Source organism: Mastigoproctus giganteus, chromosome 6 (genome assembly GCF_048544385.1).
Source record: "Mastigoproctus giganteus isolate SK-2022 chromosome 6, ASM4854438v1, whole genome shotgun sequence".
Lineage (NCBI taxonomy): Eukaryota > Metazoa > Arthropoda > Arachnida > Uropygi > Thelyphonidae > Mastigoproctus > Mastigoproctus giganteus.
In genome coordinates, this window is record NC_143580.1 from 79,081,753 (window position 1) to 79,102,752 (window position 21,000).

The window sequence follows — 21,000 nt, forward strand, 5'->3', positions numbered from 1 at the left end:
ATTACAATTTAGACAAGGTAACATGCACTTTACAAATTAAAAACATCTTACCTGAATAAGATTGAATTTTACACTAGACACTGTATCAACACCCCATGTAAATGAGCGCAGTGGTTCAGATCTAGTTTCTTCCCAAAGATCTACCTTTTCTCCACAAGTGGCAAATATGGGTTCACTTCTGTGGTGATCTGTTCCCATCAGTGCAGTCTAAACAAAGAAATGTAAAAATAATTTAAAAAGGTGTAAATTATAAGACACATAGAACTCTGTTATTCTTATTTATAAACCTCTTCAAATTCACTTCAGAAAAAGATTCTGTCCCCCCCCCTGCCAACTTTTCATGAATTACATTTATGACCACCTGCATGATGATTATAATTAAAAGTTAAATTTGAAGATTATGCAATGTTTTCTAGTCCTCCTTTTGTTTAAACAAAGAGAGCAGGGTTTTTAAAATTAGCTGAAAACTAATTTTATGAACCCACAAACACAAAGGAAGAAATAGATATCATTATCTGTGCTGGCTTTTTAATCAGTACCCTTTTAAATTAAAATTTAAAAGTGCTAAATTCATTCTGAATTCAAATTCATTCGTTCTTCCTAGTGAAGGTGATATAATCTTTGAGATGCCGACCGGGCTAGCCGGGTGGGTAAAGTGCCTGCCTGGCAACCCAAAGGTCACGGTTTCGAATCCCGCCTCAGGCTTGGATATTACGATGGTGCTGTACTCTCCGGTTGGACCTCATGGCCACGATACATGAAGTAAGCAGGAAAATATTGCTCACATCATACGATAAAAAAAAAAAAAAAAATATCTTTGAGATATTGCTCAATCTAATTCATGTGGTGAATTACACATACTTAATTACAGTTACTTGGAGTAACTTAAGAACCCATTCCCCTGTAAATGTATTGTAGATGTGAATCTTTTTATCATATTCTTAAAGTTCTCACAGAAAGGAAATTTTCTATGAATTCAGGATGCTTCTCACTATATTTATATAATCACATTCAGGATATCTAGAGAATCAGTTTGGTTTGGTTTGGTTTTGGTTTTATTGGCGCATTAGCTACTAAGGCTATAATGCGCCAAGACCATGTCATTTATAAAATAATTTAAACTTTCAGTGACCTAATTAGTTAGGTCACTATGTCAAGAAGTATAAGAAAAATGTAGATTTTATAAACGAGTAAAAATATTTATTGACTTTAAAAATCTAAAAATAGCAGACACATTGTCATTGTCGGATAAAATCTGACTGAGTGTATATGGCTCAGTCAGATGATTAAAAGCGGTAAGACGGATACTGCTAAAAACTGGACATTCGATTAAAATGTGTCTAATTGATAAAACTGTGCCACAAGACTCACACATAGGAGGGTCATCAGCCCTCAGCAAAAATGAATGAGTTAAATGACTGTGTCCTATGCGGGTCCGGGCAAGAACAACTTCCTCCTTACGATTCCTGCGCAGACTAGACTGCCACGGTTCAATTAAAGGCTTTATACGGTATAGCTTATTCCCAGTCTGTCCATTCCACAACTCCTGCCATTGGGAATGTATCTTCTCGTGTATTATTTGCCTGTAGTCTGTATAGGGGACTGACAGGCAGAGATTATTATTAGGGATTGCTGATTTGGCTGCGGTGTCAGCCAAATCATTTCCCCTAATCCCAATGTGGCTGGGAATACAGCAGGGGGAATCAGTTTAAATGTATCATGGTGTAATATATATTGTCTGATCCAGTGGCACTATTAAATACATTGGAAATGGTTGTACTTGGTTCCTCTTTTATAAATGAATTTCAGATGAAAATTTCATTTTTTTTCATTTGGCTCGTTCTTTCAACCTTTGAAAATATATATTGCATATTGCAATTGCAGCTTGCGGCTGTAATTGCAGAAATACTGGCTAAATTTTTGCTATCTTATCTGTTTGGAAGATATCCTGCCCTTTCCAATGAATGAATAGTTTCAATGGAAAGGGCAGGATGATAATGTAAAATAGGTTAAATATTTTACCATTTTGATAATGTAAACTAAGTTAAAACACAAACAGCATTAGAACCATTAGTACTTAAACCATTGTTGGAGTAAAGGCTGTGAATACAGAAGGCTGTTGAAGGCTGTGAATACAGAAGATACTTATTCACATTATATTTGAATTTCTGCAGATTTCAAATGTTGGGAAATACATGTGAAGTAAGGTTGTTTCAGAAAACAGGAATAGAAAGGATAAATAAGGAAGAGGGAGGTTGCTTTTAGTGAGTTTGAAGTTGGCAAAAGGATGTTCACTGGTTGTGGCAAAGTATAGGCTGGTTTGGAAGAGAGTGGGAGAATTAGATACAATTCAGAAGAACAATGCTCACAGAAGTATCTACAGAAAAGGCATGTAGCAGAAACTAAATATTGGTGAGACAGAGTGGTGAGACAGAGTGGAGAGACTTTATAAGAGATGGGTCATTAATTAATCTGACTGCTCTCTTGAATAAAGTCAGGAAATCTGAGAGAGAGGTTTTCGGGGCACCACTCTAGATGCAGAAGCAAAATTCCATGGCAGGGCAGATTTGAGATTTGTACAAAGCGAGTAGTTGTTTAGAAGAAAGGTAATACATAGAGTGAAAAGGAAATCTGAGAGAGAGGTTTTCGGGGCACCACTCTAGATGTAGAAGCAAAATTCCATGGCAGGGCAGATTTGAGATTTGTACAAAGTGAGTAGTTGTTTAGAAGAAAGGTAATACATAGAGTGAAAAAGAAAACTCAGGTTTTATTTTATACAGAGGATGCAATATCTATGCTGTCTTTATGCTAAGAGAGACAGAGAGATTAGAAGTCAAGGTAATCCCTAATACAGATATGATCTTGTCTAGACACCTGCCTGGGTGTCATCGAAGTTAAGTAATGGAGCAGTAGACTTCTTTGCAAGTAATAAAGCAGAACTAAGTTTACGTAGGCAAGTGTGAGGGTGCATTTACACATGCTTTTCATATGTCGTGGTTCAAGCCCACATAGCAACACATTCATTGTTAAAATTAGTTGTAAACCCAACTGACCTTGTGGTCATGCCAAGTATAAACAGAAAGTTAACTGAGTTTTCTTTGCCTCATGGAAGAATTACCTGGAGATCAGCATTTAAGGAATTGGTGGTGGATAACTGAGAAGTGGAAACTGTGTGCAGAGCAAAGTTTCTCAAGCTGGAAGGTAGAACTTAGTATGCTATCATCAGAAAAACTATAGATAGGAATTCCATTCAGTGGAATAAAGTCATTATACAAAAGAAAGAACTTAACCTTAGAGAAGACGAATATTAATGGAGAAGTTTGTAGACAAAGTGCCATCTAAATTCATTGACAGTGGATGGTCAGAAAGACCTGGACATCCAATTGCAAAAAACAACTGACAGGTCATAAGATGGGAGCTTGTTTTGAAAATCTGAACGCCAAACAAAATCAAAAGCTTCCGAAAAGTATGAGAACTGCTTGAATTTCTCTAAATTTTCTCTAAAAGACCGTCTGGGGGAGCACATGTGAGCTATACAGACCGCAGAGTTCAATAAGTCCGCCCTTGCTGAGCATTATTGGGAGAAACATCATCAGGTCTCCCCAGTGAATGCTGTCATCCTTGACCGGACGTATAGGTTCTGGGACCGTAAGTGGTTAGAGAGTTTGTGGATAGGCTCGTCTGAGAACAATAGTATGAATAGGGACAGGGGTGTTCGATTTCACCCCCTACTAGAAGCTGTGGTCCTGGCAAAAGATGAGCGTTTTATATTTCCACGCTTCTGAGCCGCTTCCGGTTCTGGATCGTATGGAAGAAATATTGAGCATGCGCCTGGTCAACCACGTGTGCTGTGAGCCTGTTACTTAAGGATGTGTTGCTTAAACATCATTGTTGTTGAGAAAGGAGACGGAAGCCTCCGAAAGCTTCAGTCAATGTTTTATCACTTTTATCTTTATTGTATTTTAAATATTTTATTCATTTATATTTTATTGTATATTAAAATTTCACTGTATATTTATTTTGTAAATCAGTCTTTTGCATATATCATTTTACAGTGTAGTATCGTTTGGTACATTTTAGTTTCTAGTATTAAACCATTATAATTAAACGGTTGGTGTATTTGTTTTAAATTCTGGATATCTTGACAAGAATGCAGTTATACAGAAATCATAGCATGGATATGTTAATGGGAGATCTTGTCTGACCAATCTGATCAGCTATTATGATACAGTGGCTGACAAAAAAACAGCATCACCTTAAAAAAAGTAACAACATTTGTAGTGAAGCATTAGCATTAGTTGAGGCATATGATGCAAGAAAGCAAGCTCATACAGCATCGCAAAAAAAAAAAAAAAAAAACACACTTCCCATTTCACCCATCCAGTCACTCCAAATGTTTTCTAGTTCAGCCTTAAATTTATTTAACATATAAGATATTGTTTGATTACGGTCATTTTGCTTGTTACAAAGCAAAGGTATTGCATCAGCCATTTCTATAAATACGGCATTGGAAGGGTATACACGCTCATTAGTATTCTGTTTTGCGGATGTGTAAGCATGGCTCCATATGTTCAGTTGACATCAAGAAAAAAAAGTGTAGCTGCGTGTAGCTGTTGCTCTGTCCCAGGAAGGCCTTTCCATATGTGCTATCGCTGATAAAATAGGCTGCCACCAGTCAACAACATTCCGGGTTCTGAAATTAAAGCGTGAAACTGGTGATGTGAAGAGAAGACCTGGATCAGGCCGTAAGAGAGTGAATATGCCTTCCCAAGGTCAATATTTGAAACGGTTATGCCTTCAAATACTTCGTAATCGGCATGCTAGTGCTCCTGATCTAAAACTGGACTTTGAGATGGCCTCTGGTGTTGAAAATGTGCATGAACTATCCAAAGATTGTGGTCTTTGGATAGTTTGGAATGTGGTCCGCATGCCTATCAGCCCAAGAAGAAGCCTCCGTTGGCCCAACAAATGAGGAAGAAGTGACTTGCTTAGGCTAAAACTCATGTTTCATGAACAAAAGAGCAATGGGACACCATATTTTCTGATGAACTGAAATTCAACCTGCATGGCTCAGATGGCAAGCGATATGTCAGAAGGCGAAAATCGGAGGCATACCATCCTGACTGCATAACACTGACTGTAAAATTCCCTGCTGGTCAGATGGTCTGGGGATGCATAACAAGCAAAGGGGTAGGGCAAATTAAGTTTATTAACAGAATGGTGAATGTAGAAACCTACACTGCTATCTTGGAGTGCCTAAAAACCATTATTAGGGATCATCACACAGACATCCAAAACTGCATTTTTCAACAGAACTCAGCACCTTGCCACACTGCAAAATTCATAAGTTGTATGCTATTTAGATTTAATGATTAGTTTGTCTTCTTGTCTCACAAGGCTTAAAACATACACCAATGTTTTCCTCATTTTTCTCCCTTAAGGTGCAGTCATACCTCAGAAATGCTGGCATTCCAGTGTTGGACTGGCCCGGCAATAGTCCATATTTGAACCCTATTGAAAATTGCTGGTACATAATGTCTAAAATTGCTCAGAAGAAGCCAACAAGTAGGATTCGGCTAGCCAGGTGGGTAAAGTGCCTGCCTGGCAACCCAAAGGTCACGAGTTCGAATCCCGCCTCGGGCTTGGATCAAAGTACTGCAAAAACCTTGGGAGGTGCATTTTGGCCACAGAAGCCGATGCACCAACAACTACCAAAAAAAAACAAGTAGGATTCAGCTGCAGGAGAGCATTGTAAGGGTGTAGTACCACGAAATTGGGCAACAGTATACCCAGAAGTTGATTAACTCTATGCCAGATAGTTGCAAGGCTGTAACTGAAGCTCGAGGAGGAACAACAAAATACTGAGGACGTATTTTGCTGATTTACAGTACATAATACTATTACGTTAACTTGTCATTTCAGTTTGTACACGTAAATGCAATAAAATGTGTTTGGTTGTCATGATTTCCACTTGCATAATTTCTCATATTCCATTTGCATAATTTCTCATATCTCCATTAATTACACATTTTACCCTTTGGGAAAATATTTATGACAATTAGGTATATCAGATGGAGTCTTTTATTGGATTTCATTCACAGAGATATTCCATCTAACAAATGCATTTCGAACATTTCTGCAACCCACAATACAGCACAAAACACATTATTTGAAAAATTCACAAGTGATGCAGTTTTTTGTCTGCCACTGTACATTTACAAAGGAACTGGATGCAAAGAGTAATTTGGACATCCTATACAGAGTTGTGTAAAAACAACTACCCATTTTAAAAATGAAATGACTACTGTGCAAATTGGAAAAACATTTACGTTACACTCCTGTGTTTGAAAATGATGTTCCTTAAATGGCCACTATCATTTGTTTTTTTATAGTTTCCAACTATGTCAATTTCAAATTCAGCTTATTTGCATATAATCGGATTGTGAAAATGCCATTACCTGTAGAATTTTGATTACTTTGATTATTATACATTTCATAATCAACTAATTTGCATATAATCAATTATTGATCATTTTATTACGCCCACTAGTACATGAATGGTTTACATAGATTTGGAATTAAAGGAACACCATAGAAAAAGTTGCAAACAGAAGTCTGGAGGCCAATTTACATAAATAAATTAAGACAATGTGATTTTGGAACCACTTCCTTCATCCGGCTGAAACCACACATTTTGTAAGCTGACTCCTTTTTGGTAAGATCCTCTCTTATAAATTATTGCAGCATGTTTACATACATGGATAAAGTTACTGTGACAGCTGAACATTAGCATTTGAAAGTGATGTGGATTTTCAGTTGCTTAACATTAAATTTTATTTATTTATATACCCATTCAAATGAATGTGGACTTCACTCATAATTGAATAAGTCTGGATTACCATTCACCTTCTGTATGAAGAGAACTGCAGAAATTCAAATATGTATCCAAATCACAAACAAGTAATTGCTGAACTATTTGCATTTTATATGGACAGAACTTTAAACTGATATGAAGTATATGACATGCACTTCATTCCAATATGTTTAATTCCCTTGACTGACAACAACAGATGTTCAAGGACTGTTGTAACATTGCTCTGATTCTTTCAATGTTTTCTGGAGTATGTACTGTACATTTGACCTGGATCTTTCACATCTGTTAAAACCAATAGTGTCCAACCTTTTCCCGTACAGGGGCCATATTCAAAGTTAGATTTGTTTCATGGGTTGCACTGAGTGATTCAATAAAAATTAGTGTGTTACATTTTCCATATCTTGTTACATACACCTGTCATTATGGTGTACTTCCAAAATATCAGGTCCATTTGGAACAAACTAGATTCAGCAGAACAGATCTTCCTCTCTTAGGTTGCTGACGTGGTCTGCCTCGCAAAAACTTGGCCTTCAACCTAATCAAGACACACGCTTCTGCTCAACTATTGCTGATTACCACATGCTGTCTACCTCCAGGGAGCAATCTAGAGGCGGTGGAGTAGCCATACTGTATAACACCTCCCTATTCTTATATGAGCATTCGACCTCAACTAGAACTCAAGGTTTCAAAGCGATTATAGTCTCACTACGTTTCCACTCCAGCTACATTGATATTGCTTCCATGTATCCCCCCCCAGGGCCTGCAATTAAAATGATTGAATGTCTGGGGAACTGGCTCTTAAACCATCTTTGTCCATCTACACAACACCTTATTTGCAGCAATTTTAACCTGTCTCCAAACCGCCATCCTCTTTATCAGGCTCTGTGAATTCTTCAAATCCACTGACATGACAAGGGTCAATGAGAACTCCACCAGGGGACTGAACCTACTGGATCTCGCTTTTTCTTCAACACCATGCACAGCTGAGGACGATCCCATCATTCTTCCTGTCCAATCACTAGCCTATAGTCTTGACATGGTCATTGGAGGTTGTTGTTGTTTTGGTTTTTAGGAGCATTAGCAACTAAGGCCATATTGCTCCGGGCTATGCGGTGGTCATTCCCTGACCTTTCTGCATCCTCCATATTCGGTGGTGACGGACTCGAACCCGGTCTAATCAAGAAGCGTGTGCTATGCACTGCTGTTCCTTCCCACCTGGCTACGGAGGTGCCCCACATCATTGGAGGTACCAAACTTCAACACCCCTGACAACAAAATAGTCAAATATGTTTCAGCACCTAAATACCTTAATCCTCAACTCTGTGTAGAAGCAGCATCCTACATTCCTTGGGATGTCCTCATTAACTGCGACCTCAGCCTCGCAGTGACACTCTTGTCCAACTGGATTAATCCATCACCGACTATGCTGCCACCAAACAAGTAACAGTGACTCCCCATTCCAGATCGTGGTGGACTGTGGCCTCAACATCTTCAAAAAGAAACAAGCCCTATACAAGAAATGGAAGCTTACGAATGGCAGTCAAGACAGAATTGCCTTTTCCCGTGCCAGGGCCCACTTTAATCAGAAGAAAGCTGCTGCAATCCAAGTAAACCTTGACTGCACTCTGAGGAAAGGAAAGCCATTATATGCTGCCCCACATGGTGGGATTCAATCAAATGCTTGATCCTCAAGGATGGCTCAAATACAACTGCAGTCCCATCAACAGCTATCCAGCCTGACTATGAAAACCCTTCAGATGTCCTAGGGACTATCCAGATCACAAAACAGGAGTTCATACGTGCCATCAATTCCCTTCCCACAACAGCCACTGTTGGAGAGGATGAAATTCCACAATTTATGGTTAAATGCTTGAGCACATTCATCATAGACCCTCTTCTCCCCATCTACAACAGATGCCTCACTGAACATTATTTCCCACCCCAATGGAATAAGTACAGAGTGTACCCCATCCCTAAAAACCAATTTGCCACAAACGTCAGCCAGTTCAGACCCATATCAGTTGCCCCTTGTCTGTTAAACTCTCGAAAAGGCTTTGCTACCTACAATTACTCACCAATTCCTCCAGACGAAACCACCTGAAATCCCCTATGCCTATCACAGGAAAATCATCAATCCCTAACTTGGCAGCCACCACAGAACGCATCCTCTCAGCATTTGAACAAAGAGCTGAACTGGCAACCACATATCTCAACATAAGCGCAGCCTTTGATGCTGTATTGATCCCGGTCTTGCTCCTCCTACTTGAGGAGAAATTTCATATTTGAGGTGACATGCTGTGTTTTTTGGAATCACTGCTCTGTCACAGAATACTTATTCTCCATCAGCAACAACACACCCTATCCTGTGACATTACTGCTGGAGTACTGCAGGGGCGGGGTCCTATTTGGTGTCCTGTTCACGGCTATCATTATGACCATTATTGCCTCCATGAATGGCCTCTTATGCTATGCTGCTGCAAATTAACCCTGGCAAACAACCCCGTTCAGCTCAGCAACAGGATCGATTCCCAACTTAAGGATCTTAAAAATTGCACTTGGCAAGCTTCAATCTAAAAAAACCAACAGAAGTCTGCTCAGGTTATATTCTCCCTTTAATACATGCCAACACTACTCAAAGTGTCACACACAGGGGTACGAATACCAAACGTACCCTCGCACACAGACCTTGGCATTCTGTTTAATCAAAAGATGTCCTTTGTTAACCAGATCGACAAAATCAGTACCGAATTTTCTCGTCTACGGTAGATCTCAAAACAGCAGCTGCTACACATCCGACATCCTCTCACAGCTAAAAATTTCATCACCTACACGATCTACCCCGCAATCTTGGTAAAACACCTCCCACCATTCTCAACACACTCCATTCAATGCCTCCTGTGGTCTTCCGTCAAAAGGATGTCAGAAGGACTTTGAAAAATCTTGATGCTAAGAAAGCTCCAAGTCCTGATGGTATTTCTCCACTTGTTCTCAAAACCTGTGCTCCTGAACTTACTCCTATTCTTTGCTGCCTTTTTTCACTTTCTTATTCCAAAGGTGTTTTTCCTTCTGGAAATTTGGGAATTTGCTCGTATCCAGCCAGTTCCTAAAAAGGGTGACAAATCCCTCCCATTCAATTACTTCTACTCTTTCTAAAGTAATGGAGAAATCAATTAACCGCCAACTTTTAAACTACCTAGAAACCTTCCATCTGATCAACGATCGCCAGTATGAATTCCGTCAGTGTCGATCCACTGGTGATATTCTGGCTTATGTTACCCATTTATGGACTAATTCAATGGAAAGGTTTCGTGAAACACAAGTAGTTGCTCTTGACATCTCAAAGGCTCCCGATCATGTTTGGCATAAAGGTCTTCTAAACAAGCTTCCATCTTATGGTTTGCCAACTGTTTTTTGTAATTGGTTATCCAGTTTTCTCTCTGATCGCTCACTGAGGGTGATGGTAGATGGCTCTCTGTCTTCTAACTTCTCCACTAATTCCGGTGTCCCCCAAGGTTCAGTTCTTTACCCCCACTATTTTCCTCTTGTATATTAATGACCTTCTTCCATTGACTGGAAATCCTATCCATAGTTTTGCCAATGATAGCACATTGCATTCCACTTTCCATTTTGAGAAACCTTGCCCTGCTCAATCAGCTTCAATTTCTCGAAAATCTGCTATCAATTCCTTAAATGCTAATCTTCAGGTTATTCTCCAGTGGGGCAAAGACAACTTAATTGATTTAAACCCTTTTAAAACTCAGTCTTGTCTTATATCTAGCAAAAAGGATTCTTCTGCTCCTATGCTTATCTTTGATGAGACTCCGATTTCTAGGCAAAATGATATATCTCTTTTGGGGATTACCCTGACTTCTAATCTCTCGTGGCACAAGCACATTACAAATATTGCTTCCTCTGCATCTAAAAAACTTTGTTTTCTCTTTTGCTCTCGGCATTACTTTTCTTCCAAACAGCTGCTCACGCTGTATAAATCGCAAATCTGCCCTACCATAAAATATTGTTCCCACATCTGGGGAGATGCCCCCAAAACCTCTCTCAGGCTTCTAGATTCCATTCAGAAGAGGGCAGTTACGTTAATTAATGATTCATCTCTAACAGATTCTCTCCACTCGCTGTCTCATAGACGTACTGTTTCTGCTTCATGCCTCTTCTACAGATACTTCCATGGGCGCTGTTCTTCTGAATTGGCTTCTATAATTCCCACTCTCTCTTTCAAAACAGTCCGAACACATGCAACCACCAGCCAATATCCATTTACTATCCAACTTCAAACTCACAGAACCAACTTTTCATCTTCCTGGTTTATTCATTCAACTGCCATTTTCCGGAACAACCCTCCTTCATATACATATTTCCTGAAAATTACAGTCTACAGAAGTTCAAGTCCAATGTCAACAAATATCTTCTTTCGTCTTCTCAACCTCCAACCCAAGCACGGTACTAAGTACTATAGGTTCTAATACCTCTCGTATTTGGGGTTTACATAAAAAAAAAATTCTCTATGGTGCAGAAATATGGGCCTCTGCTGCACCTACAAACCTTAAGTGTGTGTAGGCAGCTGAATACTGGTTATTGAAATGGGTCAATAACAAGTTTCGTCTAACTCTGGATACCACAACCACCATGATGGCACAAGCACTCGACATCCCGAGGATGAAGTTCCTGATTGTGGAAAAGAGGCTGGTTTTCCCAGCCAAACTCATCACAGGCCAGATTTTATCTCTGAATATTTGGAACGCCTGCTCCTGGAGGATCCCACAGCCAACCCTATGGTTGGTACCTGCAGTTGTGGCTCACCACAACAGGCTTGCACTCACTGAGAGATTTCTCCCCAAGCAGATGCTCGCTGCCCTGAACTGTGTGGATACCGACATCGACAGGATAAGTAACAAGCAGGACAGACAACTTTATCAAAGCCCTTGAACCCTGAATCATTGCCAAGTTTTATTGTTTTTCTGTATTTGTGTTCAGCTCTATGTTTTTATGCTGTAATTTTATTTCTTTTTGCATTTGTAATCTGTGTTTTGTAGCCTTTTTTGTATTTGTATGCTGTACTTATGCTGCTTTTCTCTAACTGCTATATGTGAACCCCTGGCACTCATTGCCGTGATGGGATATTGTGCTGTAACTTTACTTCACAATAAAGATTTATTTATTTATGTAAAAGAAAGTTTCCATTTTCATGCTATATATAAAAAAATGCAAATTCCTAACGCTTTTATGTGCATCATATTTGTCAGTGATTTATATTTTAGATTTTATTAAAATTATGACTTACTTTTGTTTTTTTTTTAAAAATTACCTTAGAAAATTTACAAACTGCAAAGGATCACTGCTTTTCAATCTTAAGGTGAACTAATAAATACAATGATACCTCTAAAATTGAAAATATTCAAAAATTTTATTAAGTACAATAGTAGTCTCCAAAGTGGGGTGCGCAATATGATCCATGGGATGATTTGGCAAGCAGAGTGAGCAATGCAATCCTTCTATTTGGATCACCTATGTGATGTGACTTTCTCTACAGTGCCTATTATTAAAACCACATTTAGAAATAAACTTAACTTGGAACCAGATCTTCTGGTAGCTGTGTGCCAAAATATGAAACCAAGATACACAGCAATAATGAAAAATATGCAAGCCCATTGTCCCTATTAAAAAATGCCATTGATTTGATTTATACTACTTTGTACTTTAATTTAAATTTCATTTTGTATTTTTGCATTGAATTAGATTGTGATTTTAAATATGTTATTCTAGATATAATGCATACCATATAAATTATTTATAAATAAAACAAAGAATTTTACATTACATTTACTACACTACATTTACTACACATTAATGATTTCATATCATTTTGTGCTTGAATTTCAATTTAATTTTGCTTTGTATTTTTTTTATTTGTGATCGTTTAAAATTATATGTGATTTTAGATATAATGCCTTCCATGTAAATGATGTATAAATAAAAAAATATTAAACTTATATATTTAATTTTTTATTGTGGGGCGCACGCTCGTTCTTTTAAGTAAAATAAGGATGCGCGACCAAAAAATTTTGGAGACCACTGAAGCACAATACACAATAACGTTTACTGAACAAAACTTAACATTTAATGAGATAATTGAGGCTGGATATTTTTAGATAATTGTTCAAAATTTGGTTGAAAATTTTGTGTGACACCTCTCAATACAGAATGAAGATGCTCATCTGTTATTCTGTTTCTTTTTAAATTATTTGATTTCATGTGTGAAAAAATTTGCTTGCAAACATATGTTGATCGGTAGCCATTTTCATGGCATTTTCTTTTATTAGCGAAAAATCATCAGATGGGAGAGCCTTGTAGAAGTTTATTTTGCAGCCTATATGCTTAGTTTTGAACCATGTTTTGGCTTGAAGATCAAAAATTAAGTTGCAAGCTGGGATTGTAGTTTTCAGCCATAGAAGTAAATGGATTCTCAAAAAAGCTTATATCTTTTTCATGGGATCTTATATCAGAAATTCGACTTTCAAACTTGTAAAAAGTAATTATAATAACGAGAGGCAACAATTCTTTGGAAATATGTTTCTCTTTTAGCTCAGTACATTCAAAGTGAACTAAATTGTCTTGCTGAATATGAGATTCAAATAATAACTTATTCTGAAATGATCTGATGTCACCATATAAATCAAAGACCAAATTTCTTTTCCCTTGTAGTTTTAAATTAACAGCATTTAAATGACTGGAAATGTTTGTAAGAATTGCAAACTCAAACAGCCACTCCATATTTGATAGTTGTTTTATTGATTTCCTTTTTTTTCTGTCATAAAATATCAATTTGATGATGCAGTTTAAAGAAACTGCTATAACACTTTGCCATGACTAAGCCATCTCACTGCACATGCAAAATTACATCTTCATATTCAGCTTCAATTTCTGAAAGAAACTGTTGAAACATACGGTGAATAAGGCGGTGATCGTATAAAATTTTCAGTTGAAATAATCGCATTCATGTGTTGGAAATCCAATACTTTCCCAAGAGAGCTTCTTGATGCACAATGCAGTGAATTCCAATCGGAGGTTAAGCTCTGATATCTATCATTTTCTTAGTTATTCTACCCACAAGCCCAATGTTTTTACCAATCATATTTTTTTGAACCGTCAGTTGTAACTCCTACCAGGTTTCTAATATTTAATCTTAACTTTTCAATAGATTGGCAAAAATTTTCACCTGTAGTTGTTCCATGTATACTCTGTAGATCAGCTAAATCTCCAACCATACAAAATTATCATTAATTCCATGTATGAAGATAAGGAGTTGGGTTGTGTCATTTACATCACTACTGTCATCCAGTGCCACACTACAATATTTCATTTGTCTTATGTTTTCTAAAAGTTGTTTGAACAAACTCTTTCCAATATCTTCTACTTTTTGCATAATTGTCTGTCGAGACAAAGTAATGTCTTGAATCAATGTTCGTTTTTCCAGACAAATTTCTTCCACAACTTGTTATGTTGTTTGTTATTTGGTTTTTAGGAGCATTAGCAACTAAGGCCATATTGCTCCGGGATATGCGGTGGTCATTCCCTGACCTTTCCGCATCCTCCGTATTTGGTGGTGATGGGCTCGAACCCTGGTCTAATCAAGAAGCGTGTGCTACGCACTGCTGCTCCTTCCCACCTGGCTACGGAGGCACCTCCACAACTTGTAACAAACAATGTTTAACATATTCACCATCACTAAATTATTTACTTTCAAATGCGATCAAATGTGCAACTTGATAACTGGCACTTACAATGGATAAATTTCTTGACTGATATGTTTTCAGTGTATTTTGTTGTTTTCTTAATTTGTTTTGTAACTTTGAACACTTTTCTTTTTGCAACAGTCCTTTATATTGATCATAAGATTTATGTTTGGAATCATAGTTTTGTTTTAAATTATATTCTTTAAAAACTGACACAGTCTCCTTACACAATGAAGAAAGAGTCTTCAGTCCACCTTTGATTAAAAGCAAGACACTCCAAATCAATGTTCCTCTTTCGGAACATTTTTAAGGATGATTTAATACAATACAATGAACAAGTTATATCAAAATAGTAGAATTGCACAATATGAAAATATTGATACGTACATAACTATCTGTATTTAGTGCACATATGACTGCACTGGACTACATTTACATGTTTGACACAGTCAAGCTCGATGCTTGCATGCCTGTACATGCAGTGATGAGACTCTCTAAAATGCTGTTTCAGTTCACTTTTCGTGCAGACCTTATAAAAATTATTTGTGGGCTGTAGTTTGGACACCACTGGTAAAAACATAGATGCTGTTATTCTAAATTTTGTAAATCAAATGTGTTATGGTTTTTTGACTTGGAACACTACCATTTTGTCCAATGCCGACAGGGCTTCTAAATTCATGTTGGGTACTCACAACAGAATCACCTGATTCAAATAATATTTTGACAGAAATGCATGATGTTTATTTGTCTACTGCTCCATTTTTACTGAATGATTTAGAGTACTCTACTCCATGATACACATCGCAAAGCCCCACTGCAAACCACTATGAAATGGCACCACTTTTAAAAGAGGTAACTGTTTTTGCCTGAGCTGCACTTAGATTTTAGCAAAGCTTTTAACACTGTGCCACATAAAAGACTGCTGGACATAGAATGTTTGCTGCACTGTTGCATTTATGGGCAAGTTACTTCTATGGATAAAGGGAAAATTGAGTGGTTGATACTTAATCAGATTATAAGAGGAAGGCAGCTAGTCATGAAGATTTCACACAATATGATATGCTATGATGATAACTAACACAAACTTTGGACTGTCTAACATTCAAAATTCATGCAATGTAGAGATGCAACTGCACTTAGTGATTTCAATAGCTTGAGGCTTCCTACACTAAAATTTCATCAATCTAATAAAGCAATGGTTAGGCTACATCTTGAATACTACGTACAGGTTTGGAAGCCTCATTTTAAAAGGATGTGGATCTCGTGGAACAGTTTCAGCAAATAGCAACAAGATTAGTCAAGGACACAGAAGGGTATCTGTACCATGAAAGACTTCAGTTATGCAAATTGCTGCATTTGGAAACCAGGCACCCTCAGGGAGACCTGACTAAGTGTTCAAGGATTTAAATGGATTGAGTGAACAAAATGCTGATGGCATCTTTATTCTTTCTCAAACAACCAACACACACAAGGGAACAAATTTAAATTGAAAAAGGATAGCTACAGGACAGATGCGCAAAAACTTGCTTTCACTACAGAGTAAATGATTGTTGGAATAAACTCTGATCTGCTATTGTAGAAGTGGATGGTTTGAATAAATTTATGGAAGCATTAGATAAATCATTAGAGAGGATCAACAGATGAGGTCAGTAGGTTTTTTTTTTTTTTTTTTTCAGCTGACGCTTCCTTCCATCATTTTTTACTATTAAAACTACGTCAAACCTTTATATGAAAATGCCGTAGGACCTTTCCCACAGAAATTGCGGTCAATGGCTTTGTCAAGACACCGTAAAGTTTGATTACAATTTGCAAAACAAAGAAAGCAAGTCTCCCACTGATGGACTTTTAAGAGAATTTGGAACTATTATTAACTTTCTTACAAAATGAAGCTGGAAATCTGTATCCAAGCCAATTTATTGTGATATACAGTAAACCCCCACTATTTGCGGTATCTGTATTCGCGATCGCTGATTTAATATAAAATGAAAACTAAAAAAAATGTGAATTTTAAAGCGCCGTGAATATTTTCCGCCATAAAAAAACATGGGCGTGGCTAAAATTATCTTTCCCGGTCAAAACAGCGTTCAGTGAGTGGGGTGACAAAATCGCGAGTGTGGATGTTTCTCACTAATCCTTGTTCAGTATGTGTTATGCGCTTGTCATGGAAGGTTTGGTCATTTGCTTTTAATTTATATGCTTATAAATTGAATAAATTTATCAATTTATAAATTGATATGCTTACAAAAGTGATAAATCTACTTTTTTGCAGTGTAAAACAGACTTTTTCGAGTGTATTAATGGAAGAAAGTGACTTTATTGTGGACAAGTTCTTTTTTACCCGTACAAAAATATGGCTACGAATAACAAGGGAAATGTAAAAATATTAAAGAAGGTATACATTAGCGAATAAAATTGAGTTATTAGACAAAATTTCTAATGGTGAAAGTGTCTCTTCAGTGGCAAAACATTATAAAATCAATGAGTCAACGGTACAATCAATCAAAAAAATCAGAAGAAAAAATCCACCGTAGTGTCCGTGAAAACGCGCTAATTGCTTCAAAAATTTGCTCTGTAACTTGTGATGTTAAATTAGAAAAAAATGGAAAAGGCTTTAAATCTGTGGATAGAAGACCGAACTCAAAATAAAATTCTGTTAAGTTCACTCATCATTCGTGAAAAGGCAAAACTCCTTTATCAACACTTAAGCGAAACTGGTGATAGCACTGGCAGGATAAGTTTTTTTTGCTAGCAAAGGTGCTGGTTTGAAAGATTTGTTTGAAATTTCTTGCATTTCACTATGTACAGTGATATTATGAAGGTACATATAATACATACATAGACAAAATTTTAGACTAGCTTTTCTTATATATTTCATACTTTGGAACGGAACCCCTTTATTACTATGGGAGCCATAACTCAGTATTCGCAACATTTCTCAGGAACGTAACCCCCACGAATAGTGGGGGTTACTGTACTTCATTCTTATCCTGAACAGCCTTAGTACCTATTTGTCTAAAAACCATAGTTTAGATACAGAGCATGACTTCAGAGTAGAATGAGGAATAAATGAATTTAATTCATATAAGAATAATTTCAGCCAAAAATTCAAGATTTTTAAATTTTTTGAATTCTTTCAGCAGGGCAAACCAAAAAGAATGTTTCTCAGCAAATACAAATTCTAAATGTCTGCCCAAGTCATTCTTGAAGTCATACTGTTCGAGGTATGAACTATGACAAATACTTTGGTATAAAGATAAAACGGGTGTCAAAAGAAAGACAATCACAGAAAAGAAATATGTATGGGATGACTAAAAATTATCAGAGAATGCCAACTCCTTCAATAAGTAAAATTTAGTCTGTAATAAAGTTATTCGAGAGCTTAGGCATGTTAACCCTTTCAGTAACTTTTAACCAAAAGACTTATATCAGAGAAATCTTTGGGTTAACAATGCAAAAAATTTTGTTGATCCATAGACAAATAATAATTTCTGAGTAGTGGGATCTAACACAAATATCCTACAAGTTCAAATTCAATAACAAAACATACCCTCCCCCCATCCAAGACCTCTTTTCGAGTGCAAACTTTCATATCCTTTCCTCCAAAAAACCTTTAAGCTGTTCCAAATCTCTAAATTTTCAAATTCCAAAACTATTATTGAAATACAAGGGGGCAGGAATTTTCCTTCTATCCGCCTGCTCTTCCTTTCACCGACTTAACCCTCCCGTACTTCTGCAATGGAATGTGCTGGGGGTATAAATACGGCCTTCGACATGTGTTCGCTCCCCCTTTGAAGATGGTATAAGCGAAAAGCCCCCATCAAGCTTCAGGTATTTATCTCCCTTTATACTTCCAGTTATTTGCCATGCATGAATCTAGGGTCAAAGCTTGCTTTCATTTTTTTGTCCTGCTAAGAGGTTCATCTCTCTCTTTAGACAGGTCTTTCAATACTATTTCCACCTATTCTAATTGCATCTTACTTGGATGCAGTTATTCCTGAAAAAATCTCAGGTAAGAGAATTCCTGACTTAAAATTTCTAAAATACCTATAATATTTCTTAATATCCTATATATTCTATTTAATATTCTATTTTTATTTGATTTAAATTCAAAATGAGGACATGGATCCTCTACAAAAGAAAATCACAATAAGTTACCATTTGTCTGATTTTACAAATATTAGTGGGTCTTGATTACAAAAGTTGTCTGTCCAACATGTCTAGAAACTGTTGTAGTGACACAAGTAACAAATTGAGTTCACTGATTTGTAAAAAGATATCTGTTAAGCAGACTACTTTTTACAGCCACAAAGGAATTCACATATCTCCAGAGAGATGAATGGGGTGAAGATAACCATGGTTTGTGAAAAAAAAAAAAAAAAAAAACTTGTGTTCACACCCGACATCAAATAAGCTTGTAAGAACTTCATCACAACAGCTGTCTATCTTTTGTGTTTATTAGAAGAGTAACATGCAGACTGCCTATTTAATCATACTGAAATAACCTGGAAGTTGGTAGGTCTTGCTTCAAAGTCAACTATTTTGACAGCATCATCATCCACTCCTTTTAACTGTTGAGACACTTGCTTCAATGCAAGGGCTTTCCTATGAATACTGCAGGGGAGTTCATGAGGGTTTAAGAAATATAAAAGGTTTGATCAAAAAAGTTTGGTGAACAATCACATAATTCTTGGCTACACAGTGGTAGCTAAAAGATGTCATTTGTTAGGTGTCAGTCTAACAGAAAGCTGCTTCAATTGAACACTTGACTTTCTCATGTCACATGTACTGAAAAATTATGAAACTTGAAAAATACATAAACATTAAATTTTCTTGTAATCTTGGACAGTTAGTCCTTATACTTTACAGAGGTGATGCTTTGATGGGGGGGGGAGTTTAAATGGTTTCACATTTTGCAACTGTCCATCAATACCCTGAAATGATCAAATCATCAATGAAGTCAGCAGCAAAATTTCATCGGAATGGCAAATGACTACTCAAAGAATTGCCAAGAAGATGTCTCTTTTATTTGATCTGGTTAGGCCTATTTTGATTGAGGATTTCGGATAAGACCAGTAAGCGATGAGTTTGTTTCACACACATTCTCGCTCAAGATCATGAATGAAAGAGATCTAATGAAAAACACAACTATTGAATGGAACATACACCTTGATTGTTCACAGTATGCATAAAGTCTTTAGGGAGGAGGAGGACAGAGAGACAAACAACCTCTTTGCAAAATGCTATTAATTCATATTTCCATTTATAAATAAATACAGCAGAAATCAGATAACATGGTATCCACAGGAGTGCAGCAATGATGGATTATCAGATAACACAGATTATACATTTAACTAAGTCTTCAAGTAATCCAATAATTATTTTATGAAGACTTCATCAAATAACCCAAAATTTTATTATATCTGTATGCTATTTAGTTTATATTTTATTTAGCTATTACTTTATGTAATAAAAATACATAAAACTGGTGAAGTATAGAGATTTAATTAAGAATGAAACAACATTGTTGTTTCAATTGTTCTTTTGCACTTTTAATGTCATATGACATAGTAGAAATGCCAACATTAAACTCAGTCATAGTAACACTGATTTATGGCAATTGCCATAAATAGGGGCTTAGAGGGGAACTGATTTATAGAGGCTTAGAGGGGAACAGGTATCCTGTGTGTTATCAGACACTCAGCCTAAAACACTGATGGATCCAATATCTCTCTATTACAGAAGATTTAGGAGAAGTCCGGTTGGCCTGCCTCCCTAAAATCCACTCATGCACACCTTCTCGATGGTAAGCCCTGTTACGTCACTTAGGTGGCAACGAACGTGTAGAGTGGTTCTCTTCAAGACGCCTGGTCAGTGTGAAGAGGAAAAGACCAAACCCTCCAGCAATGAGAGCACAACAATACAAATGGCCCTCAGTCCCCAGCAGCTTTCACTCTACCTCTTACGGCAGCGAGAGGATCAGAGTGGAAGCAGAGGGTGCTAAGAATCTCTGGGTACGACCAGGCTGCCATGCACGGAAATTGAACTTGGCCTGTTATAACGTACGATCACTCATCGGTGAAGACAGGATATTAGAGCTGGAAAAGAAATTAGAAAATGTGAATTGGAATATCATCGGTTTGGCTGAAACAAGAAGAAGAAATGAATCACTTATAAGTTTATCAAGTGGAAATCTGCTGTACACCAATGAAAGGAGTGAAGGTGGAGTTGGGTTTCTGGTCCATAAAGATTTTAAAAACAACATTTTGGAATTCAAAAGTACATCACCAAGGGTGTCAAAACTAATACTCAAGATTTCTAAGAGGTACAAGCTAAAGATTATAATGATTTATGCACCAACATCGAGCCATGATGATGAAG

The 21,000-nt window shown here is 37.0% G+C and overlaps 1 protein-coding gene across 2 annotated transcripts in view; it reads right to left on the reverse strand.

The window, feature by feature from the left end:
* The window catches only part of LOC150084428 (DDB1- and CUL4-associated factor 13), a 175,960-nt gene that overhangs the window by 108,856 nt on the left and 46,104 nt on the right, over window positions 1-21,000 (reverse strand). For both annotated transcript variants that reach the window (XM_090375218.1, XM_090375219.1), the window contains one exon: window positions 52-207. In XM_090375218.1, coding sequence (XP_090231344.1) covers window positions 52-207 — 156 coding nt within the window. The remainder of the gene's footprint in view (window positions 1-51; window positions 208-21,000) is intronic.